Source organism: Narcine bancroftii, chromosome 9 (genome assembly GCF_036971445.1).
Source record: "Narcine bancroftii isolate sNarBan1 chromosome 9, sNarBan1.hap1, whole genome shotgun sequence".
Taxonomy (NCBI): Eukaryota; Metazoa; Chordata; class Chondrichthyes; order Torpediniformes; family Narcinidae; genus Narcine; species Narcine bancroftii.
Genome location: NC_091477.1, coordinates 98,045,448 through 98,063,173, shown reverse-complemented (window position 1 = coordinate 98,063,173; position 17,726 = coordinate 98,045,448). Strand labels below are relative to the sequence as shown.

The following is a 17,726-nucleotide window of genomic DNA, read 5'->3' as shown; positions in this document are numbered from 1 at the left end:
AGGAGATTTAACGAAAAGCTTTTTTTTAAATGTACACAAAGAGAGATTGATATTTGCTAGACAAGGAGGTGGATTCAGATATAATCACTATATTCAAGCAATATTTGGGCAGGAATTTTAATACACAAAATATCATGATACATGCCTAATGTGGGCAAATACTATATCCGCAGATGGGCAAGGTTGTGGTGAGCTGAAGTTGAAGGGCCTTTTCCTGTTCTATTCAACCCCCCTGACTCTAATTTACAGCTTCCAACTTTTAGATGATCATGCAAACACTGTCATGACCTGTTTAAAAGGAACAATAATTTCAGAAACTGATTAAAATCATTAACACTTAAATGGAGAAAATAATTATGAAAATTGGAGTCAATGAATAGCAAGATTTTGAAACAACTGAGGAAAAAAGTGAATGCGATATTTTTAAATGCTGCATCTCCTGCCACACCTCATCGTACATTTTAAATATAATCCAATGGATCTATCCTTTTCCCAATCAGCCATTTCGGTATTGGGCCATAGCTATTTCTGATTTTCTATCAGCGAGTTCATGACCTCTTCCTGCCCTCTTGATGACAGTTCATGCCTCAGGATTTAAAAACTGCAAGGTCTCAGTGCATTAATTCAATTCACCATTCTACTCCAAGGTTTCTTCTGTGTATACTTTAGGGCTGGTTTTCAACACAGCTGCCTTCACATGAACAAATATTCCAAGTCCACATTGTCTGATAGCAGACCAAACAAGACATCCAGGGAAGATTAAAACCAAGGAATTAAAAGTGCATTCAATCATGGGTTATTTCATTTATTTTCTGTACCCCACCCTAAAATGAAACAATTCTATCCCAGTAGGCACCCTCAAATAGGTGAAATTAATTTTGTTGGTTTCAGCCATTTGATCAAGCGACTTGAAAGTGCGGTTTTTGTTCCTCTGGCAAGTCTCTGCAGTGGCCCTGTTTTTCATGATCTGTCCGCACACAGTACCAGCCCAATCTAGCAACCCTGAAAGACCTGTTCCACTTCACTTGTGTGGCAATTGACAGTGCAGACATATGACACAGCTTTGCACGTGGGAAATGAGACACAGTCAACGAAGAATGAGAAGCTTTCATCAGATCCAGTTGTTCCAGGATATTATTTTTAGTCATGTTAAAGTGTGTCAGGTTGCAACCAAGGAACCATGTACTTCGTGGCGCCCCATCATAAAAAATACGATCAAAGTTTGGGATTAAAGATGAGCTGTTGATAAATAATTGGAGACTGCTTCACACAGTCCTCTCAAGAGTTGCAAATCTAGCCCGTTGGTTAAAATAAAAGAGGAAAACAATTAAAATAACTTTTAAAAAATCACACTCATAGGATCTGGAGATTTGTTTCCTTTCCACTGAAGGTGTGCAAATGCCTCAACCAGCAAGCACAGGCTGATCAATAGAAGAGGGCTGCATTATTCGCCGCCGTCTCCCTCATTGAAAGATCGGGAGCAGGTCTGGCCGAAGAGAATGGACTGGATGGCGGAAACCAGAGGCTGACCCGGGCCGCCACACCGGGCACTCAGACGGACCGCAGCCCAGGGCTCGGCCCCGCGGAAGCGCCGGCGTTCCTCTTCCACCCCCCTCGTCGGCTCTTCGCCCAACAAAAGATGCATCTTCGCCGGTGACGTTGGTGCTACCGCAATAAAGTTGTTGTCAATCTGGTTCCAGCTCGCAAATCATTCGCTGCGTCCTCACCTCCGCGGCTGGGGGGCGGCCAGGCAGAGACCCGCCAGTGGGTGGGATCTCAGCGATTGCTGTTATTGACAAGGCTGGAATGTTTCAGTAATGGGTGGGTTGGTTTCTGGCCGTGTATATATTTAGCAATTTATTGACTTGACCGAAACGTTATGGTTCTTGAATTAATATTAAAACCTCAATGGTCATAATTGACGGCGCAGTCAATTTTAGGATCCTTGCCTTGCGGAAATTTAAAAAGAATCCAAATCCCTGAAAAATATTTAGAGACAGGTTTCCCTACTCGATGCAGTGCGGCAAAAGATTAAAGCAATGTCAGCCTGCATATAATTTAAGATCAGTCATCATGAGTAACAATTCCTCAGCTTGAATCCTACTGTGTTATGAAACATACAAAGATCAGATTTAAGTGTTTCCTGCGCCAGCGTTTCTAAAATAGAAGTGTTTGGGGAGGGGGGGAGATTGACCTTCTCGGAGTGAGGTCCCCATGCGAAAGTTGGCTCTGCCCGCTTGTCAGTTCTGATGAAGGGTTCGGTCCGAAACGTTGACTGCCCATTTGCCTTTCATGGATCCGCTGAGCTCCTCCACGAATCCAAAATTGCAATGGTTGGCCCGATTTGTGCGAACTTAAAGTGGAAAGGATATGCTGGGGCTTGAACACTCGACTTTCTGTGAACCTCCTGGCAATTCAGCACTGGAGGTATCCAAGGACACGATCCGCCCTGGAAAGCCAGGCTTCTATGCAGTTTTGGAGAAGATCAGACAATAAAACTAAACGCTGCATCAATTCGCCAGACCAGCATGTAACAGAAACGATGCTTAATCTAGCACGCGAAATATAATGGCAATACTTGCGGGTGAGCGACGGATTGATCAATTTTCTCAGTGAGACAACCTCGCTTTGTTACCGCCGCCGCTCGTCCCCCTCTCTCTCTCCGGCTCATGCTATTCTCGGGGTTTCAATGACAGCAGACATGTGGGAAGCGTGGTTCTATCTATTGTGATTTCGTGCCTGGGGAGATTTCTAATTGTGCTTTATTATCCAATGGTTCCAGCACGCTGTGTGTATTGTTACAGAACTATTTACAAGAGCTTGGTTTTGCTACTCCTTGACGTAAATGAAAATGTGATATCGGATCTGCCAATTTCTATTCCACCCAGTCATCTATGACCGAAATCCATTGAGTTGATAGAAGATAACTTCACATAAACTTGTTACGACCACAAAAAAAAATCTAAAACCAAAGACAGCCGATGTGACTCCAAGACTATAAATTCCATAGGCTGACTTGATTTTAACTTTTCCACCTTGTCGAGTCAAGAGGAGCCATCGTCAGTAATCTGGGCGCCTTATCGAACCTCATTTAGAAGGCAAATAATCGTTCTGGGGATTTTTTGGGAAAAAAAAACCCATTTTGTCTGCGCTCACGCCGAACCATGAGCACAACTTGCAATGCCTGTGCTCGTCCACAATTGCCCAGGAATCCTCCTTCTGTGACCAAGAGGCAACGTAGGTTTGGCGGTCAACTGTATCCAGTGGATACGATTCCAAGCTACCTTGTTTTCCAAAACAAGGCGGCAGGAGACGAACTTAAGAACGATACCAAACCCTGAATGACATTTCTGGGAGTGCAATCGGTGAGTACAATCCTAGACATTCTGATACTCGGATTTTTTAAACAAAAAGTCCTCAAATCCGCATGGGATTGGGGAGACTTCAACTTTGTCCACAGATCAGAGGTCACCCAACTTTATTTTCCTGATCATCCGCCGCGAGAAAGTTGCTAATTGTGCATGGCGATCAATAAAACGCGCATTTCCCAGCTCCCAACCCCTCCAGCCTCCCTTTCAATCGCCCTCTTGTTGAGATTTGCCCCGAAATGAACAGTAAGAGGGTACGAACAGCTCGGCGGCCCGTGGAAGGGTGGCCGCCCCTCTGACGGGAACGGGCGGGGTGATCGCAACATCTTCGACCCGCCCGCACGCACATCGGGCGACCCCCGCAACCCTCGCCGTGCAGGTCCCCGGAATGAGTTGCTGAGCCCGGACCCCCCGCCCACCCCGGTCGAGCCTAAACTTCTGCTCTGAGTGCTTCATCCGAGTGTTCAAATGCACCCCGTACCGCTAGGTTCAACGTTAACTGCACGGCTCGTAAAAGATACGGGAACCAGCCACTGCGAAGTAACGAGCACGAAGTTTAATGGAGCAACTGTTTCCAGATGAACTCTACGTCCATAACAATGTGGTTGGCTTTGCGTTGAGAGGATTAAACGTCGGCAAAATATCAAGATCATTCTGTTTTCCCATCAGATGGGCTCAGACACTTGAACGGAGCTGCCGCGATCTTGATGCCTTCTCCATCCCCTGCATAAATCCCATGAAAACTGCTGCGTTTCGCCACAGATTAACAGGGACAGCCTTGTCCTACCTTCAACAGCCATCGTTAGCGGGAAGAAGAAGTACAAAAGCACCGAGGTATCCATAATGTTAAGGTTGGCCCCTTTTCCCTCTCCTTCGCCTCCTCTTAGTCCAGTGCTGAGCTCACACTGCTCGCTCGCCCTGGCACTCCGTCAGGAAACAGGAGTGAATGAGTGCGGCTTGCTGGGAAAGTCATCGGGCTGTCAGTCACAAAGCCGTCCGCCCACCAGGCTCAGCGATGGAGCAGGGCGGCGATCCCGGGCTTGGAGTGCGTGCTCTGAGCGCCTCCTCCCGGACACCAACACCTTCAGCACCCGCTCGCTGGTGAACTCGAAGAGAATGGGGCTCTTTAACAAAAACAATCTGCAAGGCTTCACCCTGGTTTATTGATTTACTCTTCAAATCACTAAAGGTCACAGAGATATTGCTGATTTGTTTTTTTTTGGGGGGGGGGGGGACAATGTATAAAACGTATTGACAAATAGGTCATCTCGCAGGGAGAGTTGTATATCGATCTCGTCGGTCATGTTGGCATCTCACCAATTTTGGAATCTCCAAAACCTATTAGTTGCTTCGCCAGATTGTCACATCGCTTATGTGGAGTGTTAAACATCTCTTTCTCTCTCGCACACACAGACATATATTCAGCATGAAGCGTTAAATGTTATATAAACATAGGTATAGCTCATATTCAAATGAAGCCGCATTGTTTCTGTTCATTCTATATATCGTTAACCTCAAAGCTAAAGATTATTATTATTGTGAAGTACAAAAGTGCTTCTTGAACAAAGAAGGCACATCTGTTCAGGTGCAAAACAGACTTGCGGGTCTTTGACGCTCGTTTTAATTACAAGTCTTTAATGTGATAAAGAATAAAACTTGAAATAACTTTGTTGTCCAATAAGTTCACCTTGCTGGAATACTTAGCGTATGTTATTGATACCGAACTGTGTTCACAATAGGCTTAACAAGTATGTTAAAATATTGATGTTCTCCGTCAGCCATTATTTTGGCAACTCAACTATTTCCTTTCCTGGGGAGGGCGTATATTTTCTAAACATTGGTTGGTTGTGATATTCCTAAACTTTATGTGATAATATATTAGAAGTAACACAAAAAAAAACCCCTCATGTATTACATCTCATTTTGGCTGAAAACAATGGATTAGGAGACTTGGTTTGAAACATTCGGAGTGCAGCGCCGGACTGCGGTGTTATTTTGTTGCGAAACAGATCAATGCACCTCTTCAATTCGCGCTTTGCACTTCGTTGGTTCCAGTTGTCCGATTCAGCTCGTGTTCCTTGCATGTTTTGTGTGTGCGCTTGTTTGCTGGGCGGAAGCAAACCAGCTCCATAGATCACCTAATAACAATTTAGAACATGTTTTGCGACGTCTCAAAATCCTTATACATGGTCAGCAAGCCCTCTGCGATCGTTGAAGGTTAATCGCATTACGCACTCCTGAATGCAATGAATATTCACAGCAATTCCAAGGACCTTCAAATACGAACATCTAAATAATAAACTCAACTGAGCAAAGAATGGATTCAGACTCGTACAACGTGGACGTGACTCCTGGACTGAAGATAGGGAGAAAAATACTCAGCACCTTAAATTTTAAAATAAATGTCAAAGCTGTCTAGAAAATAGCATTTTAGCAGAAAGAAACATTTGATTTTGTAACTAACAAATGGGAGTCTATAGAAATAATAAAGATGGGGATTTGGTTTTAAAAGTGTTTGGTTAATGGTCCTATATTAAGTGCAGTCGGCTGAATAAACAGCTCACAGCAACGTCCGTCTTATCAATATGTTCCAGAATGGTCACATCCACCTCTGTTGTATAAAGTGTTCGAGTCTACCTAAACTTTGTCTGCAATGTTTGTTCCACAAATCATTGTCTTCATGTGTTTTTTTTTTCGTCCTATCAATTGTTGAAACCAGGATGTGTTTTAGAAATCAAGCAACTGATGCTCAATCCAAAAATGACGATCTTAAGTTATGAAGAATTCCCCAGAGTTAAGCCGCGCTTGGTTTATTTTTCTAATATATTTTGTCTACAAAGAGATCTTGACGGAACACCTACCAGAGTAAAACAAGTCTGACTGTTGCCTTTTATGTCAAAGATCGGCAGGTTTAAGTTTGAATTTTAAAAAAATCATCTTTTTTTGAAACCCTATTAAGGCATCTCCACTGACCGAAACAATATTTCTTCACAGCTTTGAAAGAAGAAGCTAAGAGTTGGCTCCCTCATTTATTTTCATTCCTTTTCTCTATTCTTACGTGAAAACCAGTAGACAAGATTGCTCCCAGCTTGAAGCATTTCTGGAGACTATAAACATTTAAGGCTTGTACTTTTAGGTTTAATTTAACCTGTGGAAATTATTGTTCTTCGAAATGATTACAGCAGGAAATAGAGTCTTCTATTGAATTGATGTTTCGGATTTTGAAGCAGCCAGAATAGTTGAAAGATTTTTTTAAAATCACACGTGAGTTTGCTATCGGTTTTCACAGAGTGACTCCCGCCTGTAGAGAGGAACAAAATCTAATGCTACAAAGTGCTAAGAGTAAGATAGGACGTGTTCTGAAAACTATTTTTCCCTCCTGAAAAAGAAGGCATTATCCACATTTATATGTGCAAAACGGTGCCATCAATAGAATTATTATGGAAATTTATAAGGAACCGTTCAGACGATCGTTTTAATGTGAGTCTATCGCATGATATACTATTTTGTCAGATCGTTATCAATGGATAGTTTAATAATGTTAGACGTGAAAGTAAACAATCAAGTTCTAGTGTATTATTTGCTTTTATCTGCAAAGGGCATTATCATTTATTCTGACGTTGACTTTCCATATAAAATGTGCAGTTCCACACAAGAGTTTTTTTTAGAAATTCTTAATTCAATGATCTCTTGTCTTTAACAATTGCTACTTTTACTCGGGTAATTGGAATCAATACGATAGGTGAGCAACAGATAGGAATGATTCGTCACCTGGATGTGCGTGAGCCAGCTGAACGGTGTATTGCTTCACTAACAAGCAGTCATCAAATCTTTGACCCTCACTCGCATTACGCCTACAAAGGATTTCAAACTACAGAACCTTAAATGCGGCGAAAGCAAGCTGAGAATAATCGTTTAGTGTACGGGCTTCAAAGATTAAAGAGGATTTTTTTGGGGGGGTGGGTCAAATCCTACGTTATACCCTTATAATACAGGTGTGTAATAGGTTCACTTTGCCAATTTGCACACGTTTCAATCAATGACCTTGTAATTTTATAATCAGTTATAGTCGAGTATCAAGTACGTATCAGTCGCAGTTTGGTTAAAAGTGTTATTATTTCAGATTGGGAGGGCTCATCCCTGGAACCCACCCCACCTCCTTTCTGTTCACGCAGGGTTGTATTTCTGTAGCGAAGGCACACGTCCAACACTTCCGACTTTACAGGTGCTTACCCTCATGTGTAACTTGTTATTTGCATTGAGGGACAATCAAGTATAACAAAACCATTGCAACCGAAGTTAGCATTAAAAAAAATCACCTAAAACAAACTCAGCATAGCACGAACAATTGAACGGAATGTTGACAGTAAATACAAGGAGGGATATGAACGTACGAATTCGGAGCAGGAAAGTGGGTGACTCGGGCTCTCCACCTTGCTCCGCCTTTAAATGAGATCGTAGATGATGACATTACAACGCAACTCTGCATTCTCAGTTGCCCATTCCCGTGCTTATCCATCGTTTTTATCAATGTGTTTTTTTAAAATTAATATATTGGTTTTGTTTCCATGACCCTTGGAGTAAAAGATTTATAAATTCTCTCTCCCCCCCCCCTCCCATCTCTGTGTACAGTCCTTATTTGTAAACAAGGATCATTGTTCTTCCACACCCTGGTGAGATCCTCATTTTACTGCTTACCTTTGGGCAGAAGGTACCAACACGCGAAGACCAGCACTTGTAGGTTCAAGAAGTTTCTTTCCAACATCTATCAGGTTCTTGAAACTCTCTTGTTACACTAATCAGGGACTGCTCCAACACCACAAAAGGACTGTCTGCACTTTTGCCAAGTTGCCCTTTTGCACTGGTCTAACTGAAGAAGACCGCAGAGCCCACCTCACTGACAAAAGGCAAAGGAGGAAAAACCCAACACCCAACCCCAACCAACCAATTTTCCCCTGCAACCGCTGCAACCGTGTCTGCCTGTCCCGCATCGGACTTGTCAGCCACAAACGAGCCTGCAGCTGACGTGGACATTTACCCCCTCCATAAATCTTCGTCCGCGAAGCCAAGCCAAAGAACTGAATATTTATTAACTATGTTTTTGTACTTATTATTTCTTTTTAATTTAATTAAGTATACTATTGTCGTTAAATTTTCCACAAAGAACTTGTTCAGCTGTCGCAAGTAATAATTTTGATTTGTACATTGCACAATGTATATAAAATTCCTTGCCATTATTATAATTATCGAGGGCAACATCCTCTCCACACAATCGCCCTGTCAAGATTCTCAGGATGTTCTCATGAATTTCCTCTGGTTCTTCTAAACTCCAGCAAATGTAATTCTAGCCTATCCAATCTTTCCCCATAAAATAACTTGCCTGCTCCAGGAATAAAAATAGAAAATGCTGTAGAAAATCAGCTTGTCAGGCAGTATATGCAGAAAGAGAAACATTTAATGTAACAGATCAAAGACTGAAGCAGAATTGAGTAAAAAAGAAAACAGGTTTGTATAAATAGTAACTGAGAGGAGTCAACTGTTGATCTGTTTTTTTTTTCACTGATGTTGTCTGACTAACCTTTCCAACATTTTCTGTTTTGTTTCATATTTAGAGCTTCTTGATTGTTTTTGATTCCCAATACTGGGAATTAGTCTGGTAAACCTTCTCTGTTTCTAATGGATTAAATATTCTTCCTCAGTAAGGACGCCAATATTGAACATGGTACTCAAGATGTGGTGTCACGAATGTCCTGTAAAGCTGAAGTAAAACATCGCTTCTATTCAATTCCCTAAGCAGACCCCTTGACTTTCCTAATTAATTTCTGTATCAACAAACCTTGCTCTCTGACACACAATTCCGCCTGCAAAGCAGACCTTTGCCATCTTTCGCCATTTAACGTGAAATGTAATAATTTATTTTACTGACAAAGGAAGATTTCTCATTTTCCCAATTACACTCCATTTGGCAGATCCTTGCCAACTCATTTAACTGGTCACACGAGTGGTGTTGGTTTTTTGGAATGATAGCAAAATCTTATGTATTCTGTGCTCCCTACGCCATATCCCACAAATAAATAAGCATGGGGTAGGGGACGTCAATAAAATCAGGAGATTTCCACGAAAGCAGAGGACAATGAGCCATCACAATCTTTACTTCTTCACAACGGAATAATCTTAAAAATGGAAAGCGAAGTGAAGGAGATATTAAACTACAACCCACTCATGCCCAAGCTAGATGTTCAGAGGCCTGCTCCTGGAAATTCCTCAGCTGGCAGGCAATTCAGTTCAACAACTTCTGTGTCCTTCATAAGTGAAAACAAAAGTGTGGATGGGGTCGCTTCATCCGGCCTACGATCAGATTGGAGGATGGGCCACAGGATTTTAGTGATTACAAATCTTCAGAGAGATTGAAATATGGAGAAATTTGACAGGAAATCAATCTCCTGTATGCTTGATACAGGGACTGAAAGGTTGCAGTGTAGAATTTAACACCAAATGATCAAAAATAGACGGGTTAGGTCTGGATTAAAGGGTGAAGTGTTTCATGTTCTTTGTGCCCCAGTCAACTCTTTCATGATACACTGAGGTTTTATTTCTTCCTGGCTGTCCATTATGAACAACTAATATTTTTCTGATAATCAGATTGCCCAAACATCTCTTCTAAATAAGGGCAAGAGGAAAAAAGTGGTTGTGAAGCAATGTCATAAAATCCATTGCAAATCTTTTTATTAGGAAAACAAATATCCAGGTGTATTTCTAATGGCATCGCAGGGGAGACCATGGTTCCGGCTATTGATTCAGTCTCTCTGAGCAATGAACACAGAATCTTCTCACTTGCGTATGCACAGGCATCTGACTGGCAAACCCAGATAAGAGATGAGGCATCATCAACAACTTGTACCCAGTCGCCGGGACAGTGTCCGCAGAATAAAGGGATCTGGTACGCAGGGGAAGGTTGTCAGCGCATTGCAAAGCATGCTTTTTTTTTGGGTGTCTCTCGATCTGTTTGCAGAAACTAGTTCAGACAGGATGCCAGTTCAATGCTAAGCCTCTTGCGCCCCCTAAAGTGTTGAAAAATAACCAACGCATGTGAGAATAGAATGCTTGTTCAGAAAATAAATAACTCGAAAGTAGAGCAAACTCTTAAGTTGTTATTGCAATGAGATTGAACCTGAGCGCACTTCTGTGGCTTCAACCAGATTCCTTCCATCGCAGCAGGGAACCAGCTCACTGCAGTGGCAGGAGGCCGCTGAGAGGTCAATTGGCACTGAGGAGCACAGCGTTCATGCACCTTCTGAGAGGTGACTGTATCCAGAGAATGAATGGGGGGGGGGGGGGGGGTGGTGTGGTGAGAGCTCCCATTGTTTGTGGAATGGCAATGGTCTTATCTCATACTCAAGATGCTTCTTTCACATGGATTCAGCGAACTGAGAGGATGGCGAGACAGCCACCCAGGGTCGTGGTGAGAGACCAACTCAGAAGTTTCATCGGAAAGGTGACTTTGCGTGGAGAAGCCGAGCCCTGCAGCTCCGAGGGAGCGACCATGTACCGGCATCGTTCGAACTCAAATATATTCTTTTGGAGTTATTTTTTTCTCGCACGGGGTGAAATGACTAAACTTCCTAAATAGATCTTTAATGCCGAGGTGTAACAGTGCAAATTATATGGAAAAAAAAAACCACACATTAAATAGGACACAGAGGTTCGAAAGGGAAAATAATCGGTATCAGGTAAACACATGAGTGATCACCCAATGAAAGAAATCTAAAAAAATTGTAAGTTTTAAAATATTATTAGTAGAGAAAATCTACCTTAGTTGTAGTGCATGTGGAAAGAACCAAAGGCTTGATGATCCAAACCCTATCCCCACTTAAATGTGCTTTTGTCCCCTATTGAGAATAGTTGAATTAAATACTGAAACTGCAGAGAATCAAAAATAAAAATAGCAAATTCTGGAGACACTCAACTAGTCATCTAGCATATGTGTAGAGAGAAGCAGTGTTCAGGGTTCACAAAATGTTCATATTGCTTAAAAAAATGGTTTAAATTCAAGATGTGCCTTATTTGTTATTGCAGTCAAATAGATTTCAGATCTGTGACATTTCATTCAGTTGAAATATCAGTCATTATGATGCGAAGCTATGACGCAGTTTGATGTGTATAAGACTAGACCATAACTCCAAATATTTTTCCTATCTGTTTACCATTTTTGTTAATAAATCTCATTCCAGGTACTTCCCTTTACAACACTTCTCAATTTTTCCTCCCAATTTAAACTAAACATAAAATGGAGAAACATATTTGAGATAAAAACAGAAGATTGTTCAATATTGACTGACCATAAACTCACATGTGGAGCTTCCAGGCCTTTACACTGGTGAAACTCTGAATTTAGAAATTTTGAAATGATATAACCTACCAAAAAGAGTGGATTTTGCTCTTTTGAATTCTCAGTTATTTTTAATAGCTTCCATTTATTCCATTGATTCCATGTAGCAAGTCTACAGTGCAAACTCATCCACTTCAGCCTGGATTAAGTTTAAAAAAAATCCAAAACACTTGTCTCTTTCCAAAATACATTTGTTTGCAAAACTGAAGGAAAAGAAAATTAAAATGTTTCAAGGTAGTCTTCCTCGAATAATTCAATTTTCATTTTACAGATAAAATAATTTCACCAGGTGAAAATTTTAAAATATACAAGTTGAACAACAAACATTTCTGAGCACAAAGGTCTTTTCAGTCTGATGTTTTCAACAGCAAACATTCTCTTTCTCACTGAAGCTGATGGGAGTATTCCTTTTATACTCTTTATAGCTAAAAATTAAAGGCCATCTTCCAACCTGCCCCTCTCTGTAGCGCCACCCTCTGACAAAGGGATTAATTGCAAGATCCTAAAAATCATGACTACAGGTACTTACTCCCTGACACACGTTCCGTTCTGGATGGCTGGTCAGAATGGATGTATGTCGGAATTGCCTTGCCTGTTTTATTGAAGAGTAAAACGATCCATTTCCTTCCATTCTCTATCTATGAATCCTTCTCATTCTCTCTGTTGCTGTGAACCCTGAACACCCTGCAGACTCTACTGGCCTCTAAAATCTGTCTGACCATCAGAACATAGAGCAACAGAATCAGAAAAAAATGGGACACAAGGAGTTAAAATGTGGTGAAATATTTCAACATGGCAGCCACCAAGGCCAGCTCCTGTGAGAGATTGGATACCAGTCAACTTGGCAGCCACCAAGGCCAGGACTTGCAAAAGGTTGGCCACCACGGAAAGTCCAAATTTTCACCGTAATTGTGCAAGTTTTATATTTTTTCTTTATTTTATTTCTTTAAAAAAATTTGTTCATATGTGTGGATGGATGTAAGTTGCATTGGTCTCAAGTCGGGGAGTACCTGTACTTCCAATACCCTGGCAACTATTTCCTAGCAAAGACAGGCATCTGACATAATTCCTTTAGTGTTCCAGCGTAGCTTTTATTTGATTAAGGAAAAGTTGGGTAGGACCCATCAGGATTGGACAGAGAAGTCCATTTGTCAGATTAATATAGAACTCCAGAGCTAAAGGTAATAGGAACATAGCACCTCCCAAAGAAATTACCCATCCCAATTTTGCCACATATGTCTTGCCCCACCTGTGACCTAATCTTCAGTTTCCTCACACAGTTATTCCAGAATCTATACATCTTGGAAGCATTATCCTCATTTCCAAGGAAATGTTGAAGAAAAGGTTAGATTAAAGCAAACAAATAATGGTTTTAAGTTAACTAGAATGTAGCAACCATGCACATGAACACTATGTGTTCAATTTATTCCTGTCAAAGCAATTTTCAGAAACTACATTGAAAGTTGATTCCACCAGCATTTTGTGTGTTGCTCCAGTTTTCCACTATCTTCATTGTCTCTTGTTTACACTGAACGTTACTGGTTGACTGGATGCAAACAATCTGGTGTTACAGACTAAAACCAAGAACATTCATACATTTTGGATAATGTTTCATTTTTGTCATGAACACAATATTTTAAACTCCTCACAAATTCAGTTAGCAAATGGTTAAAAGTCAAAGCACTCTCATCCATCTTAGCATCTTGTTTGCCAAATTTGTACAGGTTTATGGTGGAAAGTGTGCTAACTGGCTGCATCACAGTCTGGTATGGGGACACTAATAACTCTGAGCATAAAGCCCTGCAAAAAGTAGTGGACACAGCCCAGGACATCATAGGCAAAACCGACCCCACCATCAAGAATATCTACAGGGAATGCTGCCTTTGGAGAGCAGTAGCAATCATCAAGGATTCACATCTCCCAGCACATGCTCTGTTCTCGCTGATACCATCAGGAAAGAAGTATAGATGTCACAAGACTCACAGCATCAGGTTCAAGAATAGCTGTTACCCCTCCACCATCAGACTCTTCAAAAGTCAATCTCAATTAGGGACCAATTTAAGGACTCCTTCTTTTGTTTACATTTCATTATTTGTTTGCATGTGTACACTGAGTACAGTTTTTTTTTGCCCTACTAATAAGTGGTGATTCTGCCTTGACTGCAGGAAAAAGAATCTCAGGGTTGTACGTGATGTATGTATTCTGATGACAAATCTGAAACCTCTTTTTACTCTTTAACTATTGAATTACAGGGAGTCCCTGGGTTATGAACATCTAACTTACAGACAACTCGTACTTACGAACAAATTGTGCCCCCAATCCACGCACGCGCATGATGTTACTCACGAATCCTCCTTCCCGTATGCAAGATATTGATGGAACAAGATTGAGTGTTTTTTTTTTAATCATGATCATTTTTCTCTTTTTCTATCTAAACTGTTTTAAGTACCCTTCCTTTAATTTTTTTTACTGTACTAAGACAAACATTTGACTAACTGATGCTAAATAAGAATCTTGTCTACCTGTTCTGACTTATCTACAAATTCAACTTGAAGACTTAGGAATGGATCTTGTTTGTAATCCAGGGACTCCCTGTACCCCAAAACTTCAGCATAATTGATTAAATATATTGCAAGTGATATTATCATTCAAAAATTTGACACAATTGTATTAAATTACTGTCTCCATTGTTTTAAAATGAAATGTTGAGACAAGGACAATTGAAATTCACAAAGGAACAGAATTATCTAGCTAATAATCAGTAACACATTGGTCAAGGATTTCTTCCCACCTCAATCATTTTCCATTTTGCTCTTTGAAATGCCCAAACTCACCTCCTCAATGGCAAAGTTTTGGGTCCAACGTCAGGTTGATATTCAAGTACAAATATCACTGAGGGTTTTCGGAAGTGGATGTTCTCAAATTCCCACAGCTATGTGTCAGATGAATGCATGCAGTCTCCAAGAATTCATGTCGCTTGATCACAGTATTCATGTGAGAATAATACCTCTTTTGGAAATGTGCCATTTCATCTGAAAAAGTTCAAGAGATCAAAGGAGTACGGGAGCTGAACCCTTGTACTGTAGGTAGCATATTAGTCATGTCTCCTGTGCTCTTCAAAAACCTGGCCTCAGATAATAGGTGGTCTGCTATTGAAATGTTTGTGAATTACTGAAAACTAATATTATTGAAAACTAACAAAAATAATTGTTCTATTAAAAATTAAATTAAAAAAATCTTAAAACCACTAAAAACATGAAACATTCAAATAAGTTCAATTATTAATTTTAAAAAGAGACAAATGACCTGAAACATGCTTCTCATTGAAGTTTAAAAAGTAATTGAACCTGTGCCAGATTTAACCTGGGAACATTTGTTGATGGATTCCCAGTGTAACTGCTGGGATATTGCAATGTCGATGATGTGATGTTGGAAAATTGCCTGAGAGGGCTTCTTGGGAAGTTCTAGACCTCCACTTTCACAGCTAATACAGGTAAAATAATTTGAAGAAAAATTATGTATTTGGCAAGTAATGAAAAACTTAAACATAAATCATGAGTGCAACGAGCAAGACAAATTACCCTACATGTGACTTTGGCTCACTTCACAAGACTCTAATTTTTAAAAAAAGATATTAGGTCAAAATCTCACTCTGTACTTCAACACAAAATCGGGACAGAGTGGTTTGTGAGTTATTTGAGTTGTAAGATGGTTCTGTTTTTCAGAAATTCAGTTGAAGTTAAATAAGTCTTGGCAAAAATAACGAATGACTTGGCCAAATTCTTTCTTCATCTAACACCAGAAACTGAACAAAGGTATTAATTTCATAACTTTTCCTCAGAATTTCCAAGATTTAAGTTTACTTTGCAGAAGTTGATTTCTGACATATTCATGTAACAATAATTTTATATCAGGTTAAATTTAATATCAGTAAACATTAAATGGCCAACGAAAGGTACTGAGCGCAGCTTTGTCCAAGTTTCTTATATCCAATCCTCCTCACTCCCCATTCCCATTTTATATTACAGCTCCTCAGATTTACAAAACACAGATGGTGAAACCCTTCAACTCTTTCTTGCCTCTTTCCCACACCAATATCTCTCATCCTCAATATTGTCCCACTTGGCTCGGAAGTGGTGGGAAATTAGCTGGAGGAAAGTGAAGCGGAAGACACATTGTCACTCAGGCTGACAATTTCTCCCTGCACCCATCCCTAAAACTGTAAGTTTGCCAACTGAAGAGGCAGCTTTGCTGCAAATCCACAGAGGGTTCAAGCCATAGGTTAACAGCAGCCAAGGCAGAGTGAAGGTTAGTCTGAGCACCAACTGCCATGTTCTGTTCCTGAAGAAGAAGGAGGATTTCTATACATTGAGGCACTGGCAGGATTGCCTGTAAGTCTGAATAAACTGGAAAACAGCATAAGGAGAGTTTGGGTCTGACGCAAGACTTTGGGCTTAATGTGGAGGTTGTAACTATGTGGTGGCATTTTGACATTAACATCTGTGAAATCAACCATAATGCAGAATTTGATATCTTGGTGTCTGGTTCAATTTCAGCACAGGTAAAAACAGTACAGAAAAGCCAACCTGCTTGCAGTTGTTTCTCGATCCCTTGTGCAATGTTGATTTCCATCAGCTCAACTGTAGAGCATTTAATAGTAAGAGTGGGAGATAAGAAGGTGGTACAGTAATTAAATCTGCTGCTTTTCAGGTTCAGAGATCCAATGCAATCCTCACTACTGGTGCTGTCTAGGTGGAGTTGCCATTTTCTTCCTGTGGGATGTGGGATACCTCCACATGCTCTGGTTTCTTTCCACATCTCCAGAGGTAAATTGGTCACAGTAAATTGCCTCTAGTGGATAGGTGAGTGGTAGAATGTGAGGGGAGTTGATGGGAATGTGGTGAGAATTAAAAGGTTAGTCTAGAGTTGCTGTGTGTCGAAGGCCCTGCTTTTGTGCTGTCCTATAAGGACAGTGAATGGGATAACTTTCTTTGAGAAAAGCAACATGAATAAAACAAGGTAATTAATGACCTGTGAGTCTACCATCAGGGGAAAGGAAGGTATTGTAAAAATGATCTGAGGGACAGGAGTAACCAGTTCTTGGAAAGACCGGGATTCATCAAATGTCGACATAGACTCAAAGAATCTTATCTTTGGCCCACTGTGTTCATGCTGGTCATCAAGTACCCAGCTACACTAATTCCATTTACCAATATTTGGTCAGTAGTCATCTATGTATTAGAGATTTAAATTGTTATCTAAACAGTTCTTAAATGTTCAGAGAGTGCTTGTCTCCACCATCTACACAGGCCATGTATTCAATATGCTCGGTATAACCATTGACCATAAATTTTGTTGGACTAGCTGAATAAATAGTATGGCCACAAGAACAGAAGAGAGGTTGGATATCCAGTAAAGAATGACTGACCCCCTGACATCCAAAATCATTCCACTATCTATAAGTCTCAATTCAGAAACATGCTGAAATATGTTCCATTTGTCTGAATGAGTGCAACCCCACTAACTCTTTAAAAGTTAACCATCATCAAAAGCATATTAGCCAATTGGATTGACATTCTATTCACCCACCCCCCAAAAAAATTCATTCCCTTCACAACGAGTGGCTGCAGTTCGTATCATCTACAAAATGCACTGCTGTTACTCACCCAGTACCTCCCAAACCTGGAACCTTGACTACTACAAATAACTAGGGCAGCAGGTGGATGGGAACATTATCACCTGCAGTTTCTCTTCCAGATTGCACAGCATTCTTACTCAGAATGTTGACAGTCTTTCATGATTATTGGATCTAAACCTAGAACATGCACTGGAGAAATTCCTTATTCAGCAGGACTGCAATGGCTCAACAAGACACCATGTTCTCATGGGCAATTAGCAATGGGCAATAAATCTTAGTCTTGCTAATCATTATATCATAATAAATTATAAAACATCCCCACATGGTAAAT

At 40.6% G+C, this 17,726-nt stretch overlaps 1 protein-coding gene and 1 long non-coding RNA gene across 5 annotated transcripts in view; one reads left to right on the top strand and one right to left on the bottom strand.

The window, feature by feature from the left end:
• The window catches only part of LOC138742505 (ephrin type-B receptor 3-like), a 97,950-nt gene extending 93,650 nt beyond the window's left edge, over positions 1-4,300 (bottom strand). For all 4 annotated transcript variants that reach the window (XM_069897003.1, XM_069897006.1, XM_069897004.1 and 1 more), the window contains exon 1: positions 4,156-4,300. In XM_069897003.1, coding sequence (XP_069753104.1) covers positions 4,156-4,210 — 55 coding nt within the window. In that variant the 5' untranslated portion in view covers positions 4,211-4,300. The remainder of the gene's footprint in view (positions 1-4,155) is intronic.
• On the top strand, positions 2,526-5,879 carry LOC138742506 (uncharacterized). Its single transcript, XR_011344223.1, has 2 exons — positions 2,526-3,365; positions 4,038-5,879. It is a non-coding gene; the product is annotated as an uncharacterized lncRNA (long non-coding RNA).
• Positions 5,880-17,726: the final 11,847 nt, after the last annotated feature.